At 42.3% G+C, this 24572-nt stretch overlaps 1 protein-coding gene across 1 annotated transcript in view; it reads left to right on the top strand.

Annotated features, from left to right (window-relative positions):
• The window catches only part of NUF2 (NUF2 component of NDC80 kinetochore complex), a 30882-nt gene extending 13570 nt beyond the window's left edge, over positions 1-17312 (top strand). Inside the window, exons 8-14 of the mRNA XM_040360166.1 lie at positions 1237-1333; positions 6826-6888; positions 7956-8093; positions 10670-10810; positions 10907-11082; positions 11600-11735; positions 17168-17312. Of these exons, the coding sequence (XP_040216100.1) occupies positions 1237-1333; positions 6826-6888; positions 7956-8093; positions 10670-10810; positions 10907-11082; positions 11600-11735; positions 17168-17293 (877 nt within the window). The 3' untranslated portion in view covers positions 17294-17312. The remainder of the gene's footprint in view (positions 1-1236; positions 1334-6825; positions 6889-7955; positions 8094-10669; positions 10811-10906; positions 11083-11599; positions 11736-17167) is intronic.
• The last annotated feature ends 7260 nt before the right edge of the window (positions 17313-24572 follow it).

Raw genomic sequence — 24572 nt, 5'->3', positions numbered from 1 at the left:
TTTAGAAATGTCTGCAATCCCCAGCTTTGCAGATGGACCTCTGTCTTCCGCTCTCACTCGGCTCAAAATGGTTTCTCCCTTATACATATGGACTGTGCATTTGGGACTCGTCAGTTTTCCTTTTTCAGTCTTTTTTCACATACAATTTTTTACTGTATTAGCGCTGCACTTTATTTTAATCTAGTTTGTATCTGACTTGAAGGTGCTAGCAGCTGTAGTCTGTATTCTATATTTCCAGTGCAGCATTAGCCTTTGGGCTATTATTTCTTGCCCTTGACACGTAAACAAATCTTAACCTCCCTGGCCCTGACGTGCTGCCCCGCCTCTGCCTACAATCCCCAGAATGCAGAGCGGGCCTGTAACAGCCAATCGGCGGCGGCCGCTGCCGACATCCTCCACTCTGAAAAAATGTCCCCTAATGTGCTGCGCGGGCCGGCAGTTACCGGCCCACGCTGCATTCTGGAGTTTGTAGGCAGAGGCAGGGCGTGTAGCACGTCGGGGGCCTTTTTTATTTTCAGAGTGAAGGATGTCGGCAGCGGTGGCCACCGATTGGCTATTACAGGTCCGCTGGTTGGCTGCCGCACTGGGTGTACCAAGATGGCCGCGGCTCCGGAGCTAGGCTGAAGCCGCGGCCGTTCCTGATGCTGTGACCGCGGCGGCAATCTGCGGATTGCCGCCGCGGTCACAGCATCAGGAAAGGCCGCGGCTTCAGCCTAGCTCCGGAGCCGTGGCACCGCTAGCGGCCATGTTAAATATCGGCCTAATTTTGCATAAAAATCGGCCGATGCCGATTTCTCCAAAACTGCCAAATATCGGCCGATATATCGGTCGACCTCTAGTTAATACCTCCGGCTTTCACATTGAGGTTGCTGGGCAGGAGTTTTTCAGGCGGTATAGCCGCGCTATTTTTAGCGCTGTACCACCTGAAAAACTCCTCAGTGTGAAAGGGGTCTAAAGGTGTTCTACTAGGTTTGAGGGTTTAACATCCTTAATTGGAAAAAGCAGAAGAATCTTCCCTAACTGTGCACCAAGCCTTATTCAGAAACTTTTATGACTGGTGGTAAAAAGCCAGTGAGGAAGTCCTAATAACTAGACAGATGTCTTTCTTTCCCCGCTCTTTAAAAAAAAAATGAGTCCTGGAATTTGGTTGACGTGCAGTCCAGATCCATACAGGAGTAATATATTGTGTCTGTTCTCACTGGAAGTCTTGATGATTAATACATTTTATTGTTTTAGAACTATCCCACCTGAACAACAAGCAGAATTCAAAGCTCTTTCCAGTGATATCAAAGACTTGCAGCAGAATATAAATCTGGAATATCACGCAAAAGATGTAAGTAACCAGAGATCTCCCTCTCCCAGGTCCATAGATGTCCTGCAAGAACCCCACCACTTGGGCTTGCCCTGTGTCAAAAACGGACACGACTGATCACAGATCGGGTCTAAAGGGCCAGTCACAGCAGCCCTTTATCATGTGATCAGCTGATCAAATGTAAACAGACTTGGCAGTCCTTTCCTCATTCACTGTCTGCATGAGGAAAAGAGTGGCAATAACAAGCAAGGCTGTCGGCACACTGAGCTGAAAGCTGAAAATCAGCCTGGGCAGGAAGGGGGATGAAAGTGCCCAGTATTGTGGTTAATATTCAAACAAAGCCCCAAAAAGTCCCGATTTATAGCTTTCTGATGAGTAGTTAGCTGAACCTAGGAGCTGTTGCTCTTTTTACCTCTTGTGCTCCTCGGTTTTCTTTCACTCTGCCCCATGCATGAAGTCTTGATTACCATGAAAAATAATGGGGCTGTTTCCAAGAAATGAAGAGCTTTCGGTTTACTTATTTTCTTTGGAAATTGACTCTGCATGTGTGGGGCATAAGGACATAGGGCCAGATTCACATACATTTGCGGCCGTGTAACGTAACCCGTTTACGTTACACCGCCGCAAGTTTCCAGTTTTAGTGCCCGATCCACAAAGCACTTACCTGAAAACTTGCGGCGGTGTATCGTAAATACGTCCGGCGCAAGGCGGGCCAATTCAAATGGGCGTGTGCCATTTAAATTGGGCACGCTCCGACCTACTGCGCATGCTCCGTTTCGCAATTCCCGTCGTGCTTTGCGCGCAGTGATGTCATTTTTCGAACGGCGACGCGCGTAGCGTAATTCCGTATTCCCGGAAGGCTTACGCAAACGACGTTCATTTTTAAATTTCGACGCGGGAACGACGGCCATACTTTATACAGCAATACGATTGCTGTGTAAAGTTAAGGCACCAAAAACGACGACTAACTTTGCGACGGGAAACTAGACTAGCGGCGACGTAGCGAACGCGAATATCCGTTGTGGATGGCCGTAACTCCTAATTTTCATACCCGACTCTGGTTTACGACGCAAACTCCCCCCAGCGGCGGCCGCGGTACTGCATCCTAAGATCCGACAGTGTAAAACAATTACACCTGTCGGATCTTGGGGATATCTAAGCGTAACTGATTCTATGAATCAGTCGCATAGATAGAAACGGAGATACGACGGCGTATCAGGAGATACGCCGTCGTATCTCTTTTGTGAATCTGGCCCATAAATCCTAGAGCAGAGGGTGTAATTGGTGCAGCAGCTCACAGAAGAGTCTACCTGCCAGCCGTAGAGGAGTTTTTGTCTGAGATCTGTGCATGACAACTAATTTAATACTTATGTAATATGTTTATCACTTCATCATTGCACAAGAGTAACGCATGTTTGAATAATATGCCACTTTGTGAGTGCCAACACCTTTTACGTGTGTGTGTCCTAAAATTAGAGTATCAAAAAGTTAACCTTTTTTATTTCAGTGAGTCAATTCATGAATTAAATGAAACTCATGTATTTTAATATATATGTGTGATACTGAGTGATATTTCAAGCATTTCTTTCTTTTAATTTTGATTATGGATTACAGCTATTGAAAACCCAAAATTCAGTCCCTCGGAAAGTTAGAATATTACATAAGATCAATAAATAAGAAGTTTAAGTTTATTTTTTTTATACAGGAATGTTGACTTGCTGAAAAGTATGTCCTTGTACAATATAATGTGCAATTAATAATTGGCCCATTGCATCAATGTGGCATGGAGGCAATCGGCCTGTGGCACTGCTGAGGTATTAAGCAAGCCCAGGTTGCTTTGATGGCGGCCTTCATCTCGTCTGCATTGTTGGGACTGGTGTCTCATATTCCTCTTGACAATACCCCACAGATTTTCAATGTTGCAGGTGAGTTTGCTTGCCAAACAAGCAAATTGATTGGTACTTTTGGCAATGTGGACAGGTGCCAAGTCCTGCTGGAAAAATGAAATTGGCATCTCCATAAAGCTGGTTAGCAGAGGGAAGCATGAAGTGCTCTAGAATTTTCCTGGTAGACGGCTGCACCGACTGAGTTTTGATAAAGCAGTGGACCAGCAGATGACAAGGCTCCCTAAATCATCACTGACTGTGGAAAATTCACACTGGACCTCATGTAACTTGGATTCTGTGCCTCTCCACTCTTCTACAGGCTCTCGGACCTTCATTTCCAAACAAAATGCAAAAATGTCCATGATTTGGGGATCCATGTCATCTGGTGGTGTTGGGCCGCTATCTTATTAAGTCTAAAGTCGACACAGCCCTAATCTAATTTTCTGAGATACTAAATTCTGAGTTTTCAACCATAAGGCCAGGTTCACACCTATGCGAATTGAGTGTGGCTTAAACCGCATCCAATTCGCAGAACATTTTAAAATACATGGTTTTCAATGAGGCTGGTTCACATATGTGCGATGCATTCGCACTGCGCATTGCCGCCAAACCATGTGCATCTTTTAGGCATTGCAGTGCGGCTCAGGTGCGAATTTAAGCCCATTATCTTCTATGGGTACGCAGCTGATTCGCAGATGTGTTCAGTTCTCTTCAGGAATTTCTCTCATTCAGCTCAATACACTTCTCCCCCACTCTCCTCTCACCCGTAACTTCTCCCAGGTCTCCAAATTTGCATCTAAAAGCTAATCTGCTGAACACTTCTCTTATCTCTCTGCAGAGATAAGAGAGCTGAAATTCGCACCGCACTAATGTGATTCCGGCCTAAAAGAAAAATGCTTGAAATGGGGGATCGACCGATTAACGGTAAGGCCGATTTTTTGCAGACTGGTATCTGCATTTTTCGAAATATCGGTCACAAACTAGACCGATTTATTATTGGTCTCCACAGGCCTTGGCCATCTTTTTGGGGCAAAGAAGCTTGCAGACACGGTTACTGGTTCACAGGGGCTCGCAGGACGCACAACGTCGTTACGCCTCCGTGCACTGGGCCTAATGTTCTGAGTCTGACAGGCCTCCCTCACCTCGAACATACACGCCAGCAGCCACCCAGCCACAGCAAGGTGCCAGCAAGCCTACCCACAGCAGGGAGCCAGCCACCCGTAGCGGGGTTCAGTTTACACCAGATTTGTGCATAAAATTGGCGTTATTTTTGAATGTACATAATATTAGCTATCGGCAGGAGAGGTGGTCGAAACATCGGTATTGTATCAGCACCAACAAAATTATATCAGTTGATCCTAAGCTTGAAATCTATCACTCTGTGTATAACGCATCTATATAAAATGAGTTAAATAAACTTTTTGATGATATGCTACATTTATGAGGTCTGTGTGTGGCTGTCTTGTTTGTTTTTCCATTCACTTACATGGTAAGGGGATTATGTTCTCCCTGACTATGGAACTGAGAGGGAGGGGGGGTGAAGCAGAGACGCACAGGGGAAAGCTGTTATGATGGAGGCACATAAACTGACCCGGCGGGGGTCAGGATCAAAAAGGTACTGTAGAAGATAGAAAGAAGCAATTGAAGGCAAGGCCTGATATCGCACCCAAGTCAGAAGGTTGCAGGCAAAGTCATACACCGTTTTTGTTTTATCCAGCTGTATTTATTTAGTGCAACTTATAACCTCCAAGTGTCAGGGGGGAAAAAACTGAATTGCTGAGTTGGAAAAGGATCACCCCCTTGTCGGTATTTTGTTGAACCACCTTGTGCTTTAATTACAGCCTTTTAATCTGTTGGGATTACACAAAGATAACCAGAGTAAATACAAAATTCAGTTTTTGAATGATAGTTTCATTTAATAAGGGGGAAAAAAGCTGTCCAAACCTGCCTGGTTTTATGTGAAAAAGTAATTGCCCCTTAAACCTAATAACTGGTTGTACTACCCTTGGCGGGCAACAACTGCAATCAAGTGTTTGCTATAACTGGCAATGAGTCTTTCCCATTGCTGTGGAGCAATTTTAGCCCACTCTCCACAGAATTGTTTCAATTCAGCCACATTGGAGGGTTTTCCAGCATGAACGGCCTGTGTAAGGTCATGATACAGCATCTCAATTGGATTTAAGTCCGAGCTTTGACTAGGCCACTCCAAAACCTAAGTTCTATTTTTTTTTTTTTTTTTTTTTTTCACCATTTGGAGGTGGACTTTCTGTTGTGTTTAGGATTATTGTCCTGCTGCATAACCCAAGTGCACTTGAGCTTGGTCACAAACTGATGGCCAGACATTCTCCTTTTAGGATTTTCTGGTAGAGCTCAGAATTCATGGTTCCATCAATTATGGTAAGTCGTCCAGGTCCTGAAGCTGCAAAGCAGCACCAGACCATCAGGCTACCACCACCATGTCTGACTGTTGATATGATGTTCTTATGAAATGCTGTATTAGTTTTATGTAACGGGACACACCTTCCAAAAAGTAACATTTGTGTCTCCTCAGTCCACATAATATTTGCCTAAAAGTCTTGGGATAATCAAGATTTTTTTTTTTTTTTTTTTTTTTTTTTTGGTAAATGTAAGATGAGCCTTTGTTTTTGGTCCGCAGTGGCCATTTTTGCCCAGTCTTTCTTATTGTTGAATCATTAACACTGATCTTACCTGAGGCAAGTTGGGTCTGCAGTTCTTTAGATGTTCTTTTTTTTTTTTTTTTTTTTTTTTATGACCTCCTGGAAGAGTCATCGTCATGCTCTTGGAGTAATTTTTGTAGGCCGGCCGCCACTCCTGGGAAGGTTCACCACTGTTCCAAGTTATCTCCATTTGTGGATATTGGTTCTCCCTGTAGTTCACTGGAGTTCCAAAGCCTTATAAATGGCTTTGAAACCCTTCCTAGACCGATACATGTACATTACTCTTTTTCTAATATGTTGTTATTTTTTTTGTTTTTTTTTCATTGTGGCATAACGTGTGGCTTTTTGTGATCTGTTGGCATGCTTCACTTTGTCAGACAACTTTCTATCTATGTGATTTCTTGATTCAACAGGTCTGGCAGTAATTAGGCCTGGGTGTGGCAAGTCAAAAATGTTGTGGTTAATCGCAGTTCGTTCATGTTTTAGAATTGGAGGGGCAATTACTTTTTCACATGCAGGTTTGAACCACTTTTTTTATTTTTTTTCCCCCCTTAAATTAAATATTGCATCTTGGATTTACTCAGGTAATCTTTTCGTAATAAAATTGGTTTGCTCTGAATTATTTAAGTGTGAGAAAGATGAAAAAAAAAAAATTAAAAAGGGGTCAAATACTTTTTCACAACTGTAATTGTGAGGTGGAAGGAAAATGGTTTTCATCAAGCCAGGTTAAAAAAAATTATTTAATGGTACTTTCATTTCCTCTGGTCATCCAAAGAGCATGTTTCTAGTATTCTTCCTTTGTGGAATAATCTTTTGGTTGCAGTAACACATCTAAACATTTGTCTCATGTTTTTGTTTTGCTATTTAAGCCTTGTTCATTTATTGCAGTGTTTTGAACAATATTTATTTCCCTCCCCCCTTTTTTTTTTTTTTTTTTTTTTTTAAATAGAGCGCTTTTCAGGAACAATTGGCACAGAAAAAATTGGTTATTGCAGAAAGAGGAAAAAAACTGGTAAGTTAAAGCTGAACTGCAGGCAAACCTGACAATAAACCCCAAATTTTGCACCATTTAAATGCTATGATGCCTTGTACTGATTCCACCAGCTGGGTCCTCTCTTGACCAACTGAAAGTGGTATTTTCAACTTATTTCCAAGTTGGACTTGTAGTTTATTTAGCCAGAACTATATCACGGGTCACTGTTTATGAACCTTTTTAGATGTTTTTGAGTTGCTGTGTGGGGGATATATTGGATGGGGAGATTTTATTTATTTATTTATATATATATATATATATATATATATATATATATATATATATATATATATATATATATTCTCATAATGCTGGATCAGCCTTTTGGCCTGTTTAAATATACAATTAAGTGTTTTTGTTATGTCTTTGGCAGTGCAACATACTACTTGATTATATGAATAAGCTCCTCTGAAGTATAGTATATAGATACTATATTAAAATTTGAATATAGAGTAATTGGATCTAAGGTCCCCTTTTACTTTTGTACCAGTACCGTAATAGTCCTAATGGTCCTATTTGGTTCTCTGGTTCGGGGACCTTAGATCCAATTACTCTATACTTGTTGATTATATTAGAATTTCAGAGCAGTCCTATGCACTGTTATCTCAAGGAATCAAATTGGACCTCCTAGCTCTTAACTTGGACTAAATCTACAACTATTTATGTTGTGGGGGATGGAGAGGAGGAGGGATTCATTTGTTTCCACAAAATGCTGTTATTGGCTTCAAATTTCCATTTGTGTGCATATACTTCTTTTTTATTGAAGTATGTCGGATTTCTAGCTTGCAGTTTTTGCCACTAGTCATAATTGTGTTGGAGCACCGAAAATTAAGCTATGGCCTGCCTTAATCTGTCCCAACATTGAAACCGGTCACTTGCCTTCTTAGAAATACGGCACACAGGTCTGTAAACCTGTTGCCCAGACTTTGCAGCCTAATTTGCAACCAATTGTGTTGCTAGTTTGCTTAATGTCCCCTATTTTCATTTTGTGCAGCCTGTGAATAAGCAATTTTAAAATTGACTCAAAGCTATTTTTTGTGGCGCAGAACCAGTTAAAGCTTGCTATTGCTACAATGAAGGAGGAGCAGGAGCTCATGAAATCCCAAATTGTGGAATCGCCAGAACAACGTAAAGACAAGACTAAGAGGATGAAGGAAGAGGTCCACAAATTTAAGGGAGCCAAGGTAAGACTGTTAATACATGACTAGGGTGTCTGAAGTACGAGGAGATTTTTTTATATATATATATATATATATATATATATATATATATATATATATATATATATATATATATATATATATATTATATATAATATATAATCTCATCAAGTCAGATTACACCCAGTGCAATTGAAAGTATAAACTTTATTCAAAGAGGTTGTAAAACCATTCTGTATTCCTGAGTGTCTCGTAAACCTGCACGGTTTAGGAGATATTCACACTTCATGCAGCCGGTGATGTCACCGGCGCAATATTCTCTGAAGGGACGGTATACGCGTGCCGTTCCTTCAGTTTCATGTCGCATGGGAGTGACGTCCTTGCGACACGGCCAATCGGAGGACTCGATAGTATTTTATGTGATTCGTACTAGCACATTATGCCTTTTTTACTTTGCAGGTTTTTAAAAAAAAAAAATTAAAGAGAATTTGACATTTACTTCCTCTTTAAGACCCCTTTAACACTAAGCCGCCCATAGCGTCAGCGGTAAAACTCTGCTATTTTTACCGCCGACGCTAAGGGTGGATTTGCGGCGCATTTCGGCCTCTAGCGGGGCGGTTTTACTCCCTGCTAGCGGCTGAGAAAGGGTTAAAACTGCCATCAGTGCAGCAGCGCATTGCCAGCAGTATAGCCACGCTGTCCCATTGAGTGTAAGCACACTTCTCCTTTACTGAATAAAGAATGATGAGCGCAAACTGAAAATCTAAAAGTGAATATAAAGACAGTCCATAGGGGACTGATAACAATCAATAAAGATATGCAGTGAATTCAAAATTAGTGAAATAACCCAAAACTGATAATAAATCCAAAAATAAAAGTCCAAATATATAAATCAAAGTTTGGATAAGTCAATCTAGTGTGCCAGTGATAAACAAAACTTCTGCACTTCGGGCATCAATGTGGACAATCTTGATAACTCTTTGCTTCTTTACTGCTCCAAAGATGCGGCTAGCAGGACTTTTTTTACCGTCCTGCTCGGGCTTTCGCACTGGAGTGAATGTGACGGCTGTTTAACCCCTTCAATACATGGCTTTTATACCCACCTCCATACCGGGCCTATTCTGACACTTCTCTCCTACATGTACAAATCATCCTTTTGCTAGAAAATTACTCTGAACCCCCAAACGTTATATGTTTTAGCAGACGCCCTAGGGAATAAAATGGTGGTCATTGCAACTTTTTATCTAGCACAGTATTTGCACAATAACTTTTCAAACGCCTTAATTTTTTTCCAAAAAAAAGTTTCATGAATTAAAAAAAATAACAAAATGGTAAAGTTGGCACAATTTTTTTGTAAAAGATGTTACGCCAAGTAAATACCTAACATGTCACGCTTTTAAAATTGCGCACACTCATGGAATGGCGCCAAACTTTGTTACTTAAAAATCTCTCTAGGCGACGCTTTGAAAATGTTTACAGGTTGCCAGTTTAGAGTTGGAGGCGGTCTAGTGCTAGAATTGTTGCACACGCTCTAACGCACGCAGCGATACCTCACATATGTGGTTTGAACAGTGTTTACATATGTGGGCGGGACTTGCGTGTGTGTGTTTACTGAGCGTGAGCTACCGGAGACTGGCTTTTTTTTTTTTTTTATATCACTTTTGTTCCTATTACAAGGAATCTAACCTCCCTTGTAATAGGAATAGTGTGTGTGACACGTCCTCTTTATGAAGATATGTGGGGTCAATAAGACCCCACATCTCTCCTCTAGGCTGGAAAGCATGAGATCGTGGAAAAAAAATTCACCAATCTCATGCTTACTAGCCGCAATCGTGGCCTTGTTTACTTCCGGGTACCCGGGCGTGACGTCATCACATCGCGCCCGGGCCTCCGGTCATAGAGATGACTGGTGGTCATCTCTGTGCTTCCCATCCGGCGCTGGACGATTTTCTCCGGGCCCCCGATGACACGGGGGGGGGGGGTGTCCCCTCCCGCCGCCTGTAGGAACGATCAAGTGGCGGAACTGCCGCTTTGATCGTTATTATGGTGCACAGAATCGCCGTCGCAAAACAATATCTGAATGATGCTTCTAGCTGCAGGCATCATTTAGATATCACTGCACAAAGCCCAGGACGTCATATAACGTCCACCCGGGATGGGAGATCCCCCTCTGTGGACGTCATATGACTATGGGCCGGTAAGGAAGTAGTTAAGGGTGGCTTGCAGGCGCTGTTAACGCTATAGCGTTGCAACATGCTCCAGTGGGAAAGGGGTCTAAATGTCAATTTTGGCTGCTTTTTGACTGAGTTCTATCATTTTACTATTGCAAATGTACGCTTTTTCTGCACAATGTGTATGTATGTAAATACAATTTTTTTTTTTTCATGGTTATCTCAGGTCAAAGTTCAGTCTCGAAAACGTATCTTTTTTTATATAAAAGTGCTCCCACAATCAGTTTCTACCACAAGCCAGGCTTGTGACTGTAGAACCATCCATTTCATATTCTCCCTATTGGGGGGGCATAGAGAAATTATTTATTAGATGTTACAATAAGCTCTGAACAAGGTGTGTTTTTTTTTTTTTTTTTCCCTTGTATACAGGTAGAGACACTAGAGAAGTATGACCATTACCGGGAGAGGGTGAACCTGGCTTCTTTGTGGCTAGTAGATGTACAAGCTTATAACAAGAAGCTGCATAGCATGGAGGCCAACATGGAAATGTTTAAGAAGATTCGGGAAGAGGTACCTTATACTTGTAAAACTTGTATGTCATTGGTTTAAAATCTCTGTATCCCCTTTTCTTAATAGCTTACAGGAGTTCTTGTTCATATTTTCCAGATTAGACAAGAGGAAGAACACATTTTAAAAGAAAAGCTTGATCAGAAGTCCATAACTTCAGAAGAGACACAATTAAAAAGGACTAGTGTCATGAAAAAGGAGAAGCTTTCAAAAATGGATATTAAAAACCTAAACAATCAAGAGAACTTTGAGCAGCAAAAGAAGGATATTTCAGAGTAAGTTTATTTTTTTGGCTTTTATCCAGTGAGCTGGAAACAAAGCCTAAAATATTATTCATTTTTAATGGCTTTCATGTGTCTTCAAAGTGCACCTAGGTATTACTAATACATATACTGCTGTGAATCGGGATGATGGGAGCTAGACGCTGCCCTTTGTTCCTCTAGCGATGAGGGTTTTAGTATATTTTTGATGTGTCATGTTTAAAGGGAAATGCTAATGGTTTTGGGTCTCTTTTTTTTTTTTTTTTTTTTCTTTTTTTTCTCTATGGTTTGTTAAAGGTATAATTGTATTATCCGTTTATAGATGGAAGGTTTGAGTCACTAATCGGGCTTGTGCGTGCACATATTTATTTTTGAGCTTGAGTTATTGGGATATGTAAACAGGCTTTTTAAAACTGTACCAGCAGACTGGAAAATGTTCCACCTCCTTTTGGTTTGTAGCTATTTGCAGGAGTTCAGCTTAATTTTCTCTTGTATAAAAATGCCGGACCTGTTTGTCTCCTTTTTAACACAGGACCTGTAGTCGCATTCAAGAAAAGAGACAGGCTATGGGTGGACGCGTGTCACATGTTCTTCAAGAAATACAGCAGAATAACTGTAAAAAAGAACAGGTTCTTGAAAGAGCAGAAAAAGTAAAGAGGACCTGTGAGGTATGTTGTAGCCTTGCTGTGCATGTCATCGCCCTGCTGGGGTGGCAATGTTGACTTCAGTTTTATGGCACCTTATAAATGTAGTTTTACTTCTACAGCTTTATTGATTTATTGTACCAGTAATGACCCATGCTGTGCAGACTGCTGGATTCTGTAGAAATCCTCTTTGCAGGGATTCCAGTGCTGATATACGTAATGGCTTCTGCCTAGAACTGCAGTAAAGAAGCTCCTGATGGGGGGAGACCCACCCCCTCCTCTTGGCATTGAGAAGTTATTTTATTTTCATAGTTAAAACCGCCGCTACAGTGTCATTTTGTCGGCGGTACAGCGGCGCTGCCTATTGATTTCAATGGGCAGGAGCGGTGAGTTCACTGCTCCTAATGCACTCCAAAGAAGCTGCTGGCAAAACTTTTTCTGATGCCCTGCCAGCGCACCGCTTTAGTGTGAGAGCCCTCTGGGTTGTTGATCATAACTATTTTACCACTGAAAATGGGGTTAAACGTTGAAAGTTGTGTCCAAAAAAAAATGTGTTACTTTGTCCTCTGTACCAGTTTAGCATCCAGGCTTCCAGCAGCTGATGCCTTGTTCCACAATGTGTACGGAGGTGGCCATCTTGGTAGCGGTACAAGGTGTTAATTCATATCCCAAATGAAGTGGGTTTGCATACAGTCAGGTTATGTCCCTTCTCGGCTCTGTATGTGTTGGTAATGAAGACGATTGTGCAATGGTCCTAAAGACTTTATAATATTCTCCTTGTTCCCCTTTGGTGCCAATGGTAAGTGTTAGGGATGCACCAATATTTATTATTGTATCAATGAGTGTGAGGACTGACACTTTCAATCAAGTACTCGCCGATACCTTTTGCGGTAGATTTCCACCCGTACAAAATTAATGAGCTCAAATTGCACTGCAAAGAATTGCACTCAATTTGAACAGCAATGTGGTGCAATTCCTGTCCGAATCGCATGCAGTTTCCCACACCTCTCCTGTGTGAACCCAGGCTGAAGTTACTATGACCAGCCTGAGTTCAGAGGAGCAGTGTGGGAAACTGCATGCGATTCAGGCAGGAATTGCATCACGTGTGTGTGTGTGTTCAAATTTGCACCACAAAGGTATCAGTTTCAGGTATCTGAGGATTTGCTTAACCACTTCCCTACCGGCCCATAGTAAAATGACGTCCACAAAGAACCTCTGCCGTTCAGAGTGGACGTCATATGACGTCCTGGGCTTTGCGGGTGGATATCTGAATGATGCCTGCAGCTAGAGGCATCATTCAGATATCCTTCTCTTGTGCCGGCGATTCTGCACAACGTAAGAACGATCATAGCGGCCGTTCCGCCGCTAGATCGTTCTTACAGGTGGCGGGAGGGGACACCCCCCCCCCCCCTCCCGCCGCCATCCGGTGCTTCTCCGGGCTCTCCCGTGCCATCGGGGGCCCGGAGAACGAATCGTCCGGCGCTCGCAGGAAGCATAGAGATGACTGGTGACCAGATGGTCACCAGTCATCTCTATGACCGTCGGAGGACCCGGGCGCGATGTGATGACGTCACGCCCGGGTCCCCGTAAGTAAACAAAGCCGCGATTGCGGCTGCTAAGCAACAGTAAGCATGAGATCGGTGAATTTTTTTTCACCGATTTCATGCTTTCCAGCCTGGAGGAGAGATGTGGGGTCTTATTGACCCCGCATCTCTCCATAAAGAGTACCTGTCACACACATTCCTATTACAAGGGATGTTTACATTCCTTGTAATAGGAATAAAAGTGATCAAAAAAAAAAAAAATTTAAAAAAAAGTGTAAAAAAAGAAATAAATATATAAAAAAAAAGAAATAAAATGTATTTTTTTAACGCCCCTGTCCCCGGGAAGCTTGCGCGCAGAAGCGAACGCACACGCAAGTCCCGCCGACATATGTAAACGCCGTTTAAACCACATGTGAGGTATCGCCGCGTGCGTTAGAGTGCCAGCAACAATTTTAGCACTAGACCTCCTCTGTAAATCTAATCTGGTAACCTGTAAAAATTTTCAAATCGTTGCCTATGGAGATTTTTAAGTACCGAAGTTTGGCGCCATTCCATGAGTGTGCGCAATTTTAAAGCGTGACATGTTAGGTATCTATTTACTCGGTGTAACATCATCTTTCCTATTTTACAAAAAAATTGGGCTAACTTTACTGTTTTTTTTTATTTTTTTAATTCATGAAACAATTTTTTTCCAAAAAAAAGGCGTTTGAAAAATTATTGCGCAAATACCGTGCAAGATAAAAGGTTTCAATGACCGTCGTTTTATTCCCTAGGGTGTCTGCTAAAAAAACATATATAATGTTTGGGGGTTCTGCGTAATTTTCTAGCAAAAAAATTATGATTTGTACATGTAGGAGAGAAGTGCCAGGATAGGCCTGGTATGGAAGTGTGTATAACTGCCCTGTATGGAAGAGGTTAAATAGGAGAATATCTAACTTTTTCCTATCTAGCCTGCCTCTTCCAGACAACATGTGTAGGTGTAAAAGAGGAGGAAGGTGCAAGCTGGAACAGAGGACCTTGATTTGTAGCACTGCATAATTTCTATCATTACTACCAGCTTTTCAATACATCTACTTATTAGCTAGCAGTTCATGAATGATAAACACGACCTAGCTGGAGCCAGACGATCCTGGTGTCATTGATATGGGATAACCTTAATAAATAGTCTTGAGCCTGCAGCATATTTAAGAAACCTATTTGCCATCTCAAATATAAATGAACAGCTTAATGAAATCTTAAACTGTTAATAACAGTGAGAAAGCTTGCTGTGCTATAGAAAGTGAACACTGAGGGAAGCGGCTCATCAAGCTGTACATAAGAGCCATTCAGGTTCTAAAGTGACATGAGGTAAACAAGAGTGCCTGTGGGAAATATGACAGGAGCAGGGAAGTTGGAGTTCTTGCCAAATGCTGACTGAGGCTTCTTAAGGGGAACACAGATAATGAGAACATGATTTTCATTATAGTTTTCCTTTTTAAACCTCTGAAATTACTGCTATCCTCCTCTCCTGGATGAATCTCATTCTAAACCTTTAGACATTCTTGTTGGTGGCTTCAAGCACACCATCTATAGTTATCACAGAGATTCACTGAATCCAGTGGCAAGTAATCCTAAAAGACCTTTCTTTTTTTTTCTTTTTTTTTTTTTTCATTCATTCATTCATTCATGTCCCAGCGAGAATACCTCGTTCCTGTATTGGAAATGGCCTTTAGCGCTCCCTGTGAGGTCATCACCATTCTTGTAATTTTTTTTTGCAGGGCAGCAGTATTTCTAAGAGCCTGAGCCAGCCACTTCCACAGCCCAGCGCTCCAGTGATAGTGGTGGGGGGAGAATAGAGAGCTGGTGATTGAGAGTCACCAGCTCTCTGGACATGGGGCTGTGAGAACCGAGCAATCGGCTGTGTTCGCACTGTTCTCAGTGTTGGAGCCAGCGGGGGACAGATGTAGCATCAAACCGATGCTATGCGCCCCCCCACTGTAAGAGTTTGTTTTTATTTAATTTCAAAAATTGCCTAGGCTGGGTAGAGGAAAAGGGAGGAATGCCTTAGACCCCTTTCACACTGAGGAGTTTTTCAGGCGGTACAGTGCTAAAAATAGCGCTGCTATACCGCCTGGAAAAACTCCTGCACTGCATACTCAATGTGAAAGCCCGAGGGCTTTCACACTGAGGCGATGCGCTGGCCAGAGACAAAAAAAAAAAAAATCCTGTCAGCAGCATCTTTGGAGCGGCGTGTATACCGCTCCTTCCCATTTAAAACAATGGGAACCGCAGCAATACGCCTCTGCAGAGGCGCATTGCGGGCGGTATTAACCCTTTATCGGCCGCTAGCAGGTGTTAATACCGCACCGCTAGCGGCCGACTCCCGCGGCGAATCCAACGGTATAGCGCCAATATACCGCCACCGCGGCTCCCGCCCCAGTCTGAAAGGGGCCTTATTCCAGACTCCTCCCAATGCTGGAATTCTTCTGTCTGGTGCTTCAGGTTGTGCGCAGGCCCTCTCTTCACATCAAATTCAGGATTATTGCTTCTGCATTTTATACGATGACATCAAGAGTGCAACCCTCTGCCAGAGCACCTTTAGAGAAGAGGCTTTGGGGACCGGTTAGAACTGCAGAGGAAGATTGCTGGGGCGAGGAATAAATTACTGCTTATTAAGCCCCTTCCACACGGGGACGGATCTGTCAGATCTCAACTGACGCTCCATAGACTTGTATGGAGCGCCCGTTCAGGTCCGCCAAATAAACTGACGGGGACCTGAGCGGTCCGCCCGTGTGAAAGGGGCCATAGACTATAAGTTTGTGTGTGTGTATGTGTTTTTTTTTTTTTTTTTTCCTCTCTCAATGCCCTGATTTGGACTTTGAAGTTGACCTGAACTCCAATGTTAAAGCAAAACATTTTAAGGGGAGAATCTGGTGCAGCTGTGCATAGTAGCTAATCGGCTTTCAGGTTTTATCCCTCGTTCACAACGAACACAGCTTTGAAATCGTGGGAGTTCATCTAAACTTAAAAGGCATCTGTATGGGTTCATGCACATATTTCTATTGAAATCGCCCCCAAAGTAACCAAAAGTAGTGCAGGAACTACTTTTGAAAATCGGTGCGGTGCCGCACCGATTGGGACGTTCCTATTGCTGGCAATAAGCTCTGATTTAAATCGTGCCACTGTGAACGGGGGCTAATTGTCAAAGCTTAAACAAGCTACAGGTAGAAGCTGGCTACCATGCACAGCTGTACCAGATTCTGTGTGCCCCAGTTTTAATAAATCTCCCCCTTTTTGGAGATGTGAATTGTGTATTTTGTCTTGCTCTGAAAAATAGCTTTGCACTTCCTGCTGTGAGGCATGCCTAGGCACTTCTGTGCCTACAGCCTCATAGCTGTATATCGGAAGTGTGAGATGTAAGGACTTGCTCTCTCTGACCTAATAGTCTTCATAGAGTTAATATCGCTACTGTGCTGCTTACTGTTCTTCCTGCTGTAGCCTATCACATGAGGAAGCAAAACCCAGCCTCTACCAAACTGGCCACCTCCATATAGACTCACTGTAGAACAAGTCAACAGTGGGGGGAATATTGGTTACTGAAAGACCACAATCGGTGCTTTGGATTGGTACTGCACCACCACCTTTCGTGTGTGTGTCCCAAACCAAATTTTTACGTAAAGGAGGTAAACTGACTATGCATCTGCTTTCATTATGGTTTAGATAAAAACCGATGGCATAACAGCCAACCAACAGCCTTGGTGGGGAGCCTGTTTGCTGTATGTAATGGCTTTATCTTTGTTTTCTTTGGTTTTTAAGAAATAATTGCTTGTATGTTTCTTATATTGGTGTGTGCTGCATACCTCACTTGCATTGCTATTGGCTGTTTGTGTTTTTGTGTTTTATCTTTAATCTTCTTTTTACTGGCTTCCTCAGGATGTTGTGGCAAATTTCAGAGCTGCACTGGAGATATACCATGGCAACCTGCAAAAGACACTTGATCGCAGTGCTGAGCGAAGACGAGAAAAGCTGGATGAGCTGAAAAGGTTGAGCCGAAGATAAATTTGCACTAATTGCACAACTCCTTTGTGTCGTTTTTTTTTTTTTTTAATTTGTGTGTAAATGTGTGTGGTGTCTTTTTTTACATTACTAAGAATAAATTTGGACTGAAAAACCAGTAACATGTCATATCTGAGTCTACTTGTAGCTGATGGCTTCCAATGACCTCAAAATGTATCTCTACCCTTCAGCTCACTCCATCCGTCTCCTCGCGTAACGCTAGTTTACTAACAGGATGGCACAACTATCGGCCCATGCCCAGGTTCTAGGTGTAATGCTAGTCTCTGAGCTATCCTTTCAGCCCCACATCCAATTACTGTCCAAAATACGCCTGGTCCACAGCCAGCTCTATAATAACCCAGCGGATATTGGGCTCCCTGATCGCACGGGAGAGCCTGGTAAAACTCTCCCACTGTCTGTAATTGGCTGCTAGGTTGGCTTTTTACAACATGGTGTTGGTGTTTGGCTTTAATTTGTTGGTTTATCTAAATCTGCTAGTACATTTAACACTCCCCTCCTCCCAGAGTGAGACTGCTACTGTTCAGAGATGCTGCTTCATACAGAGAGGAGAGCACTTTAATCCTAGGAGATGTGTTACTGACCAGATCACCAAAAAAAGCCTGCAGCCACCACTTCTAACAACTGGTAAGCTGCAATATAGTGCATTCTTGGTTTTGGGTTTAACACTGTTAATGCCTAGCAGCGCTGGGGTTGTCGGGTTTGAATCCCAACCACAGCACTACCTGCCTGGAGTTTGCATCTCCCTGTGCGTTTTTTTTTGCCTGGTACTCTACCTGGTTTGCTCCATACACTGCAAAGACAATGCTGGTAGGTTAAATGGCTCCTGTCTAAATTGGCCCTAGTATGTGTATGCGGGGCTGACCCCCCCCCCCCCAAGTGGAACTCTGTTCCACCACCTCTGACTCGAACCCTTTGGCGCCTGCTCACCCCAATCGATTGTAAACACAGACGTCTAGTTTCTGTGTTTACAAGTGACAGCTCTGCACTGTGTGCAACCCCCCTGAACTCTGCACACTGTATGTAATGCAATCCTAATATTTAATGCCCCTCCTACTGGTCATGAAATTTGACTGATCACACCCACTATTTGATGTGATTTGGAGGGTATGTAGGGGGAGGGGTTTTGTGGGATCGTGGTTAAGTTCCAGCACCTGTTGGTTGAGAAAAAAATTCCCTGTGTACGAAAGAGTTTGGGACCTTTTTTAGCTTTTAAGCTCCTTGAAGGCAATTAGATGTGAATGCCCAATATAAATGTGTAAAGCGCCATGTAAATTGATGGCGCTATACAAATATTCTGTTCCTCTCCTTGTACTCAAAAAATGCTTCCAGCAATGTTGAGTCATGTTTCACATTATAGCCACTTCCAGGAATATCAACCCTATTGCACACCTCCCATCAGCAATAAGACCCACCTTAGGCCAGTTTCACGCTGAGGTGGTTTTCAGGCATTTTTGAGCTAGAAATGGCTTTTAAATAAGGCCTGAAAACCGCTTTCCATTTATTGCAGTGTGACTTCTGTTAGTATCCCCAGACTGACGATGATGATGTCCAAATGTGTCGGCTGCTTCATCCAGAGTGTAAGCACTCTATTACAAGAGGTGTGTTACTGGCCAGATCACCAGGTGAAAACAAATGGAGGGGGTTTAAAAACATAAAACTAATGCAGCCACCAGATCTAATGATTACCTGTAATATATCCCATTTTTGGTTTGGGTTTAATACCTCTTCAAGGCTGGGGGGGGGATGACGACTTTATGCAACATACACAATACAGCAGAACCTTGGCTTGCGCGCATAATTCGTTCTGGAAACGTGCTTGTAATCCAAAGTGTGTGTGTATATATAAAATAGGCACATCTAAGTATGCAGGCATCCGAGGTAAAGCTGTCCACATAGACCTGGGATATGCAATTGGCGGACCTCCAGCTGTTGCAGAACTACAAGTCCCATGAGGCATAGGAATGACTCTGACAGCCACAAGCATGACACCCAGAGACAGAAGCATGATGGGACTTTTAGTTTTGCAACAGCTGGAGGTCCGCTAATTGCATATCGCTGATATCGACTATCCTTCACCGCTGTTGGTCTGCAATCTTGACTGGAAAGACTACCCTGCAGTAGAGCAATCTGAAAGTGAGGCGTGGAGCGATGGCGGTGGACGGTCTATGTGGACAGCTTTACCCTAGATGCCTGCATACTTGGATATGCCTCTTTTAAGCATGCGAGTTTCTAAATGTTGTACCATCATTAAATGCAACTACAGTGAGGAAAATAAGTATTTGAACACCCTGCTATTTTGCAAGTTCTCCCACTTGGAAATCATGGAGGGGTCTGAAATTGTCATTGTAGGTGCATGTCCACTGTGAGAGACATAATCAAAACATTTTTTCCCAGAAATCACAATTTATGATTTTTTAACTATTTATTTGTATGATACAGCTGCAAATAAGTATTTGAACACCTGTCTATCAGCTAGAATTCTGACCCTCAAAGACCTGTTAGTCTGCCTTTAAAATGTCCACCTCCACTCCATTTATTATCCTAAATTAGATGCACCTGTTTGGGGTCATTAGCTGCATAAAGACACCTGTCCACCCCATACAATCAGTAAGAATCCAACTACTAACATGGCCAAGACCAAAGAGCTGTCCAAAGACACTAGAGACAAAATTGTACACCTCCACAAGGCTGGAAAGGGCTACAGGGAAATTGCAAAACAAGTTGGTGAAAAAAGGTCCACTGTTGGAGCAATCATTAGAAAATTGAAGAAGTTAAACATGACTGTCCATCTCCCTCGGACTGGGGCTCCATGCAAAATCTCACCTCGTGGGGTCTCAATGATCCTAAGAAAGGTGAGAAATCAGCCCAGGACTACACGGGAGGAGCTGGTCAATGACCTGGGACCACCGTTTCCAAGGTTACTGTTGGTAATACACTAAGACGTCATGGTTTGAAATCATGCATGGCACGGAAGGTTCCCCTGCTTAAACCAGCACATGTCAAGGCCAGTCTTAAGTTTGCCAATGACCATTTGGATGATCCAGCGGAGTCATGGGAGAAAGTCATGTGGTCAGATGAGACCAAAATATAACTTTTTGGTCATAATTCCACTAACCGTGTTTGGAGGAAGAAGAATGATGAGTACCATCCCAAGAACACCACCCCTACTGTGAAGCATGGGGGTGGTAGCATCATGCTTTGGGGGTGTTTTTCTGCACATGGGACAGGGTGACTGCACTGTATTAAGGAGAGGATGACCGGGGCCATGTATTGCGAGATTTTGGGCAACAACCTCCTTCCCTCAGTTAGAGCTTTGAAGATGGGTCGAGACTGGGTCTTCCAACATGACAATGACCCGAAGCACACAGCCAGGATAACCAAGGATTGGCTCTGTAAGAAGCATATCAAGGTTCTGGCGTGGCCTAGCCAGTCTCCAGACCTAAACCCAATAGAGAATCTTTGGAGGGAGCTCAAACTCCGTGTTTCTCAGCGACAGCCCAGAAACCTGACTGATCTAGAGAAGATCTGTGTGGAGGAGTGGGCCAAAATCCCTCCTCCAGTGTGTGCAAACCTGGTGAAAAACTACAAGAAACGTTTGACCTCTGTAATTGCAAACAAAGGCTAATGTACCAAATATTAACATTGTTTTTCTCAGGTGTTCAAATACTTATTTGCAGCTGTATCATACAAATAAATAGTTTAAAAAAATCATACATTGTGATTTCTGGATTTTTTTTTTTTTATTATGTCTCTCACAGTGGACATGCACCTACGATAACAATTTCAGACCCCTCCATGATTTCCAAGTGGGAGAACTTGCAAAATAGCAGGGTGTTCAAATACTTATTTTCATCACTGTATATTGCTACACATGGAGGTGCTGCTTATTTTTTTTTTATTATACTTGGTTGTGACATGAAGCGGCTTGTATATCAAGTCAAAAATGTATTAAAAAAAATGTTGCCTGTCTTGCAATACTCTTTTTAGACCAAGTTGCTCACAATCCAAGGTTTTACTGTATTAGGTTTTTATCACCATACCCCCTTTAGGGAGAGTCACCCTCTTTTTGTCCTGTTTACCATTATTATCGAAAGTGAAATTAAAAAAACAACCCAAATTTTGAGTTGTTCCCAGAAAAGTAATATGGGAGTAATCCTCCAATTGGATCCCTTGTTCTGGTGACCTGGGGGTCCCCAAGAAATTCCCTAAAATTGGAGGGACTTCCTCTCACTTTTTGTTTTGGGACAGGAAGTGAACGTTAATCTTCCTAATGGCAAAAACAAACCAAAAAAAAAATGGGTTTTAACCCTCCCTTGCGCTATCTGAATTTTTTTTTAAGTTTGCTTGGAGTTCTACTTTTAATAATCATAGTGTATATAAAGTATCTCTGGTATAAACGGTGTGGGTTTTTTTTTTTTTGATATATAATTATCTGTGATTAGCTGTTATGAAAGGGTGCATAAAGTACAAGAGTTTATAGACCCTTAGATAAAAATCAATTACAGAAACTTACAATAAGAAGTATTCTTACATCTTCCATGCAATAGTACTTGATATCCAAATTGGTAAACCGTTTAGAAAAAATTTGAAAAATGTATCCAAACTGTTCACTACATGTCGTCTTATTCAAACGTGTCCAAACCTGGATAAGTGTAAAGAAACCCTTTTTTGCCACTAGGGGGAGCCATGGGAGCACAAATGATTTTAGAAAAAGGCCAATTGGAGTTTATGTAAAGAGAGGTGTGAGTGCCTATGAGCATGAGACCTCACCTCGGAGGCAGTTGCAATTTTTTTTTTAAGTCCACATACTACACTTATCAGCTGAGGGTTAACGTTGATTTTCACAAGTAATGTGCATCTTGTAGTGGAGCTTGTAGCAATAAACGAGCTTTAAAACTGAATGAAAGCCTATTTACACAGAAGCATTGTGCATGTGCAATGCATTGTACAGTAGAGCACAATGCTTATAGTATTTTGAAAAATTACCATGCATGTTTTTTCCACTGTTGTAATGGTGTGTTGTCGGCCATAAAATAATGAGCTGCCCTTAATGCAATGTTTGTTAACTCGCCACAATAATCGCTTTTATGTGAATGTTCTGCACTCTATTATTATGGGGCTTGCAGTTGTGGAAACACATGACACTGTGCACTGGAATTAAGAATTTGTGTATAAAAAAAAAAAAAAAAAACTGCTTCCTGTTTGGGACAATCAGTGGCTACCCTACCTGCATGGGAAAAGCACAGGTTTGCTTTAGCCCAGGTTCACACTGGGTACGATTGAGATGCGATTTGCCATGTGAAATCGCATCTCAAATCGGCGACATTTGTCGGCATAGCACCATCTTAATCGGTGCGACGCCGCATCTGCGGCGCTGCACCGATTTCAAAAAAGAGTTCCTGGATTTCGGGCCGCAATTTACATTGAACCCTGCACAGATGTCTCTTAAATCGCGGCCGAAATCGCGGCAAAACCGCAGCCGTAAAATCGCGATTTTACCGTGATTTTGAATTCGCAGCAGTGTGAACCTAGCCTTAAAGGATCACTAAACAAAAACATTTTTTGGGCTAAATAGCTTGCTTTACCTTATAGCAGTCTTGATTTCTTGTCCTCATTGTCCGTTTTTGCTTTGAAGCAGCTGTAATCCTTTGCTGAAATCCTCACTTCCTGGTTCTCTGGCTCCATAGTAAATTTCTCATGGGAGCTTCTCACTGTGGTCTAAGCTGTGTGTCTAAAACTCCTCAGAACCAATCGGATTCATTTTAAAAACAAAACACTGCCCTGGATTTGTTTGTTTTTGTTCTGTGTGTCTCTTTACTTCACATAAACATGAAACCAGTTTAAAAGCGAAAGTGAAACTAGAGGCACATTATATGATAGAATTTAATCTATTTGTCATCATTTTTAAAAGGAATCAGTTAACTTTTATGTCTCAATACCCTGTAAACAGTCATTTCAGCAAAAAAATTTTTTTTCCTTTAGTGACCCTTTAAGGTAGGTGTTTTTACACACGCGTCTTGCCACGATTCTCGCACGACAGTCTCCGATGATCATGGGTAGAATTGAAGAGATTCTGCCTGCAATTCCTAATGGCACAAGTGGGAATGGGCCCCAAACTGCGTGCCAAACCACATACTTTTCTCTTCTAGTTTTGGAAAGAGTGGGGAAGGATTAGAACTCCCGTTAGAAAGCTGGGGCTCTGTTAAAGATTTCACCAGGCAGGAAGTGAGGGGTACAGGCACCACCCAGAGTGGGGGCAGAATTCAAGCTTTGGAACTGCAAAATTGCTGGAAAAATTTAAACCTTACATGTGGTTGGAAAATTATTTTACGTGTGTGTGTATATAAAATTGTTATACAAGTGATTTTCTTATGTATTTAACACAAATGCATATAAATGGCACCCTCCTGATTAGGCTGTTAGCTAAACTTTATTATTTTTTTTGTCTATTTCTGTAATCAAGGTACCAGAGATTGTTTGCCTGGTCTTTTCAGGGTCTAACAGGCTGGGAGTTTGATTGCTTCCCTTTGTCTCTTGACGTAACTTCTAGAGCAGGGGTCTCCAAACTGCGGCCCGAGGGCCACATGTGGCCCTTTGCTAGCCTTGATGCGGCCCTTGGGGCACAATTTCTTCCACTCATATGAGGCACTATTCCTCCCACTGACACCAACAATAGGACACTATATCTTCCACGGATACCAATGATGGCATACTACTACTTATAGGGGGAATTCTCCTATTGACCACCAACTCTGTGGTCATATTTATTCTCACTGATGTTGGGCCCGTGACATTTTCTGCCCCTGCTGGCCACAATCCGGCCCTTCTAAAGTCTAAAAGACAATAAAGTGGCCCTTTGTTTAAAAAGTTTGGAGACCCCTGTTCTAGAGCATAGGGAGGGAGAATTCAAACCGCCGGTCTGAATATTGATCAGGGCCTAGCCAATCCCAGATGGTGGTTGAGCAGCTGTTAAATAGTCTTTAACCATGAAGAGATTGTCTTTCTGAAAAGAAAAGTCCCCAAAAATATTAAATACGACTAAAACTAAAACCATTGCAGAAGTCTAAAACTAAAATGACATTTTAGTCCTAATGCCTCGTACAAACGTTTTTCCCGACATGATTCCTCTCCAGCCTGACTTGCATACACACGTTCATGCAAAAAACAGTCCGACCAAAGCATGGTGACATATAACACGTACGATGGGACTATAAAGGGGAAGTATTTTTAACTTTTTAATTACTTTTTTATTTTATTAATT

The sequence above is a fragment of the Rana temporaria genome, chromosome 7, assembly GCF_905171775.1.
Source record: "Rana temporaria chromosome 7, aRanTem1.1, whole genome shotgun sequence".
In the NCBI taxonomy this organism is placed as follows: Eukaryota; Metazoa; Chordata; class Amphibia; order Anura; family Ranidae; genus Rana; species Rana temporaria.
Note: the sequence above shows the minus strand (reverse complement) of the source record. Positions and strands in the feature narration are given on the sequence as shown.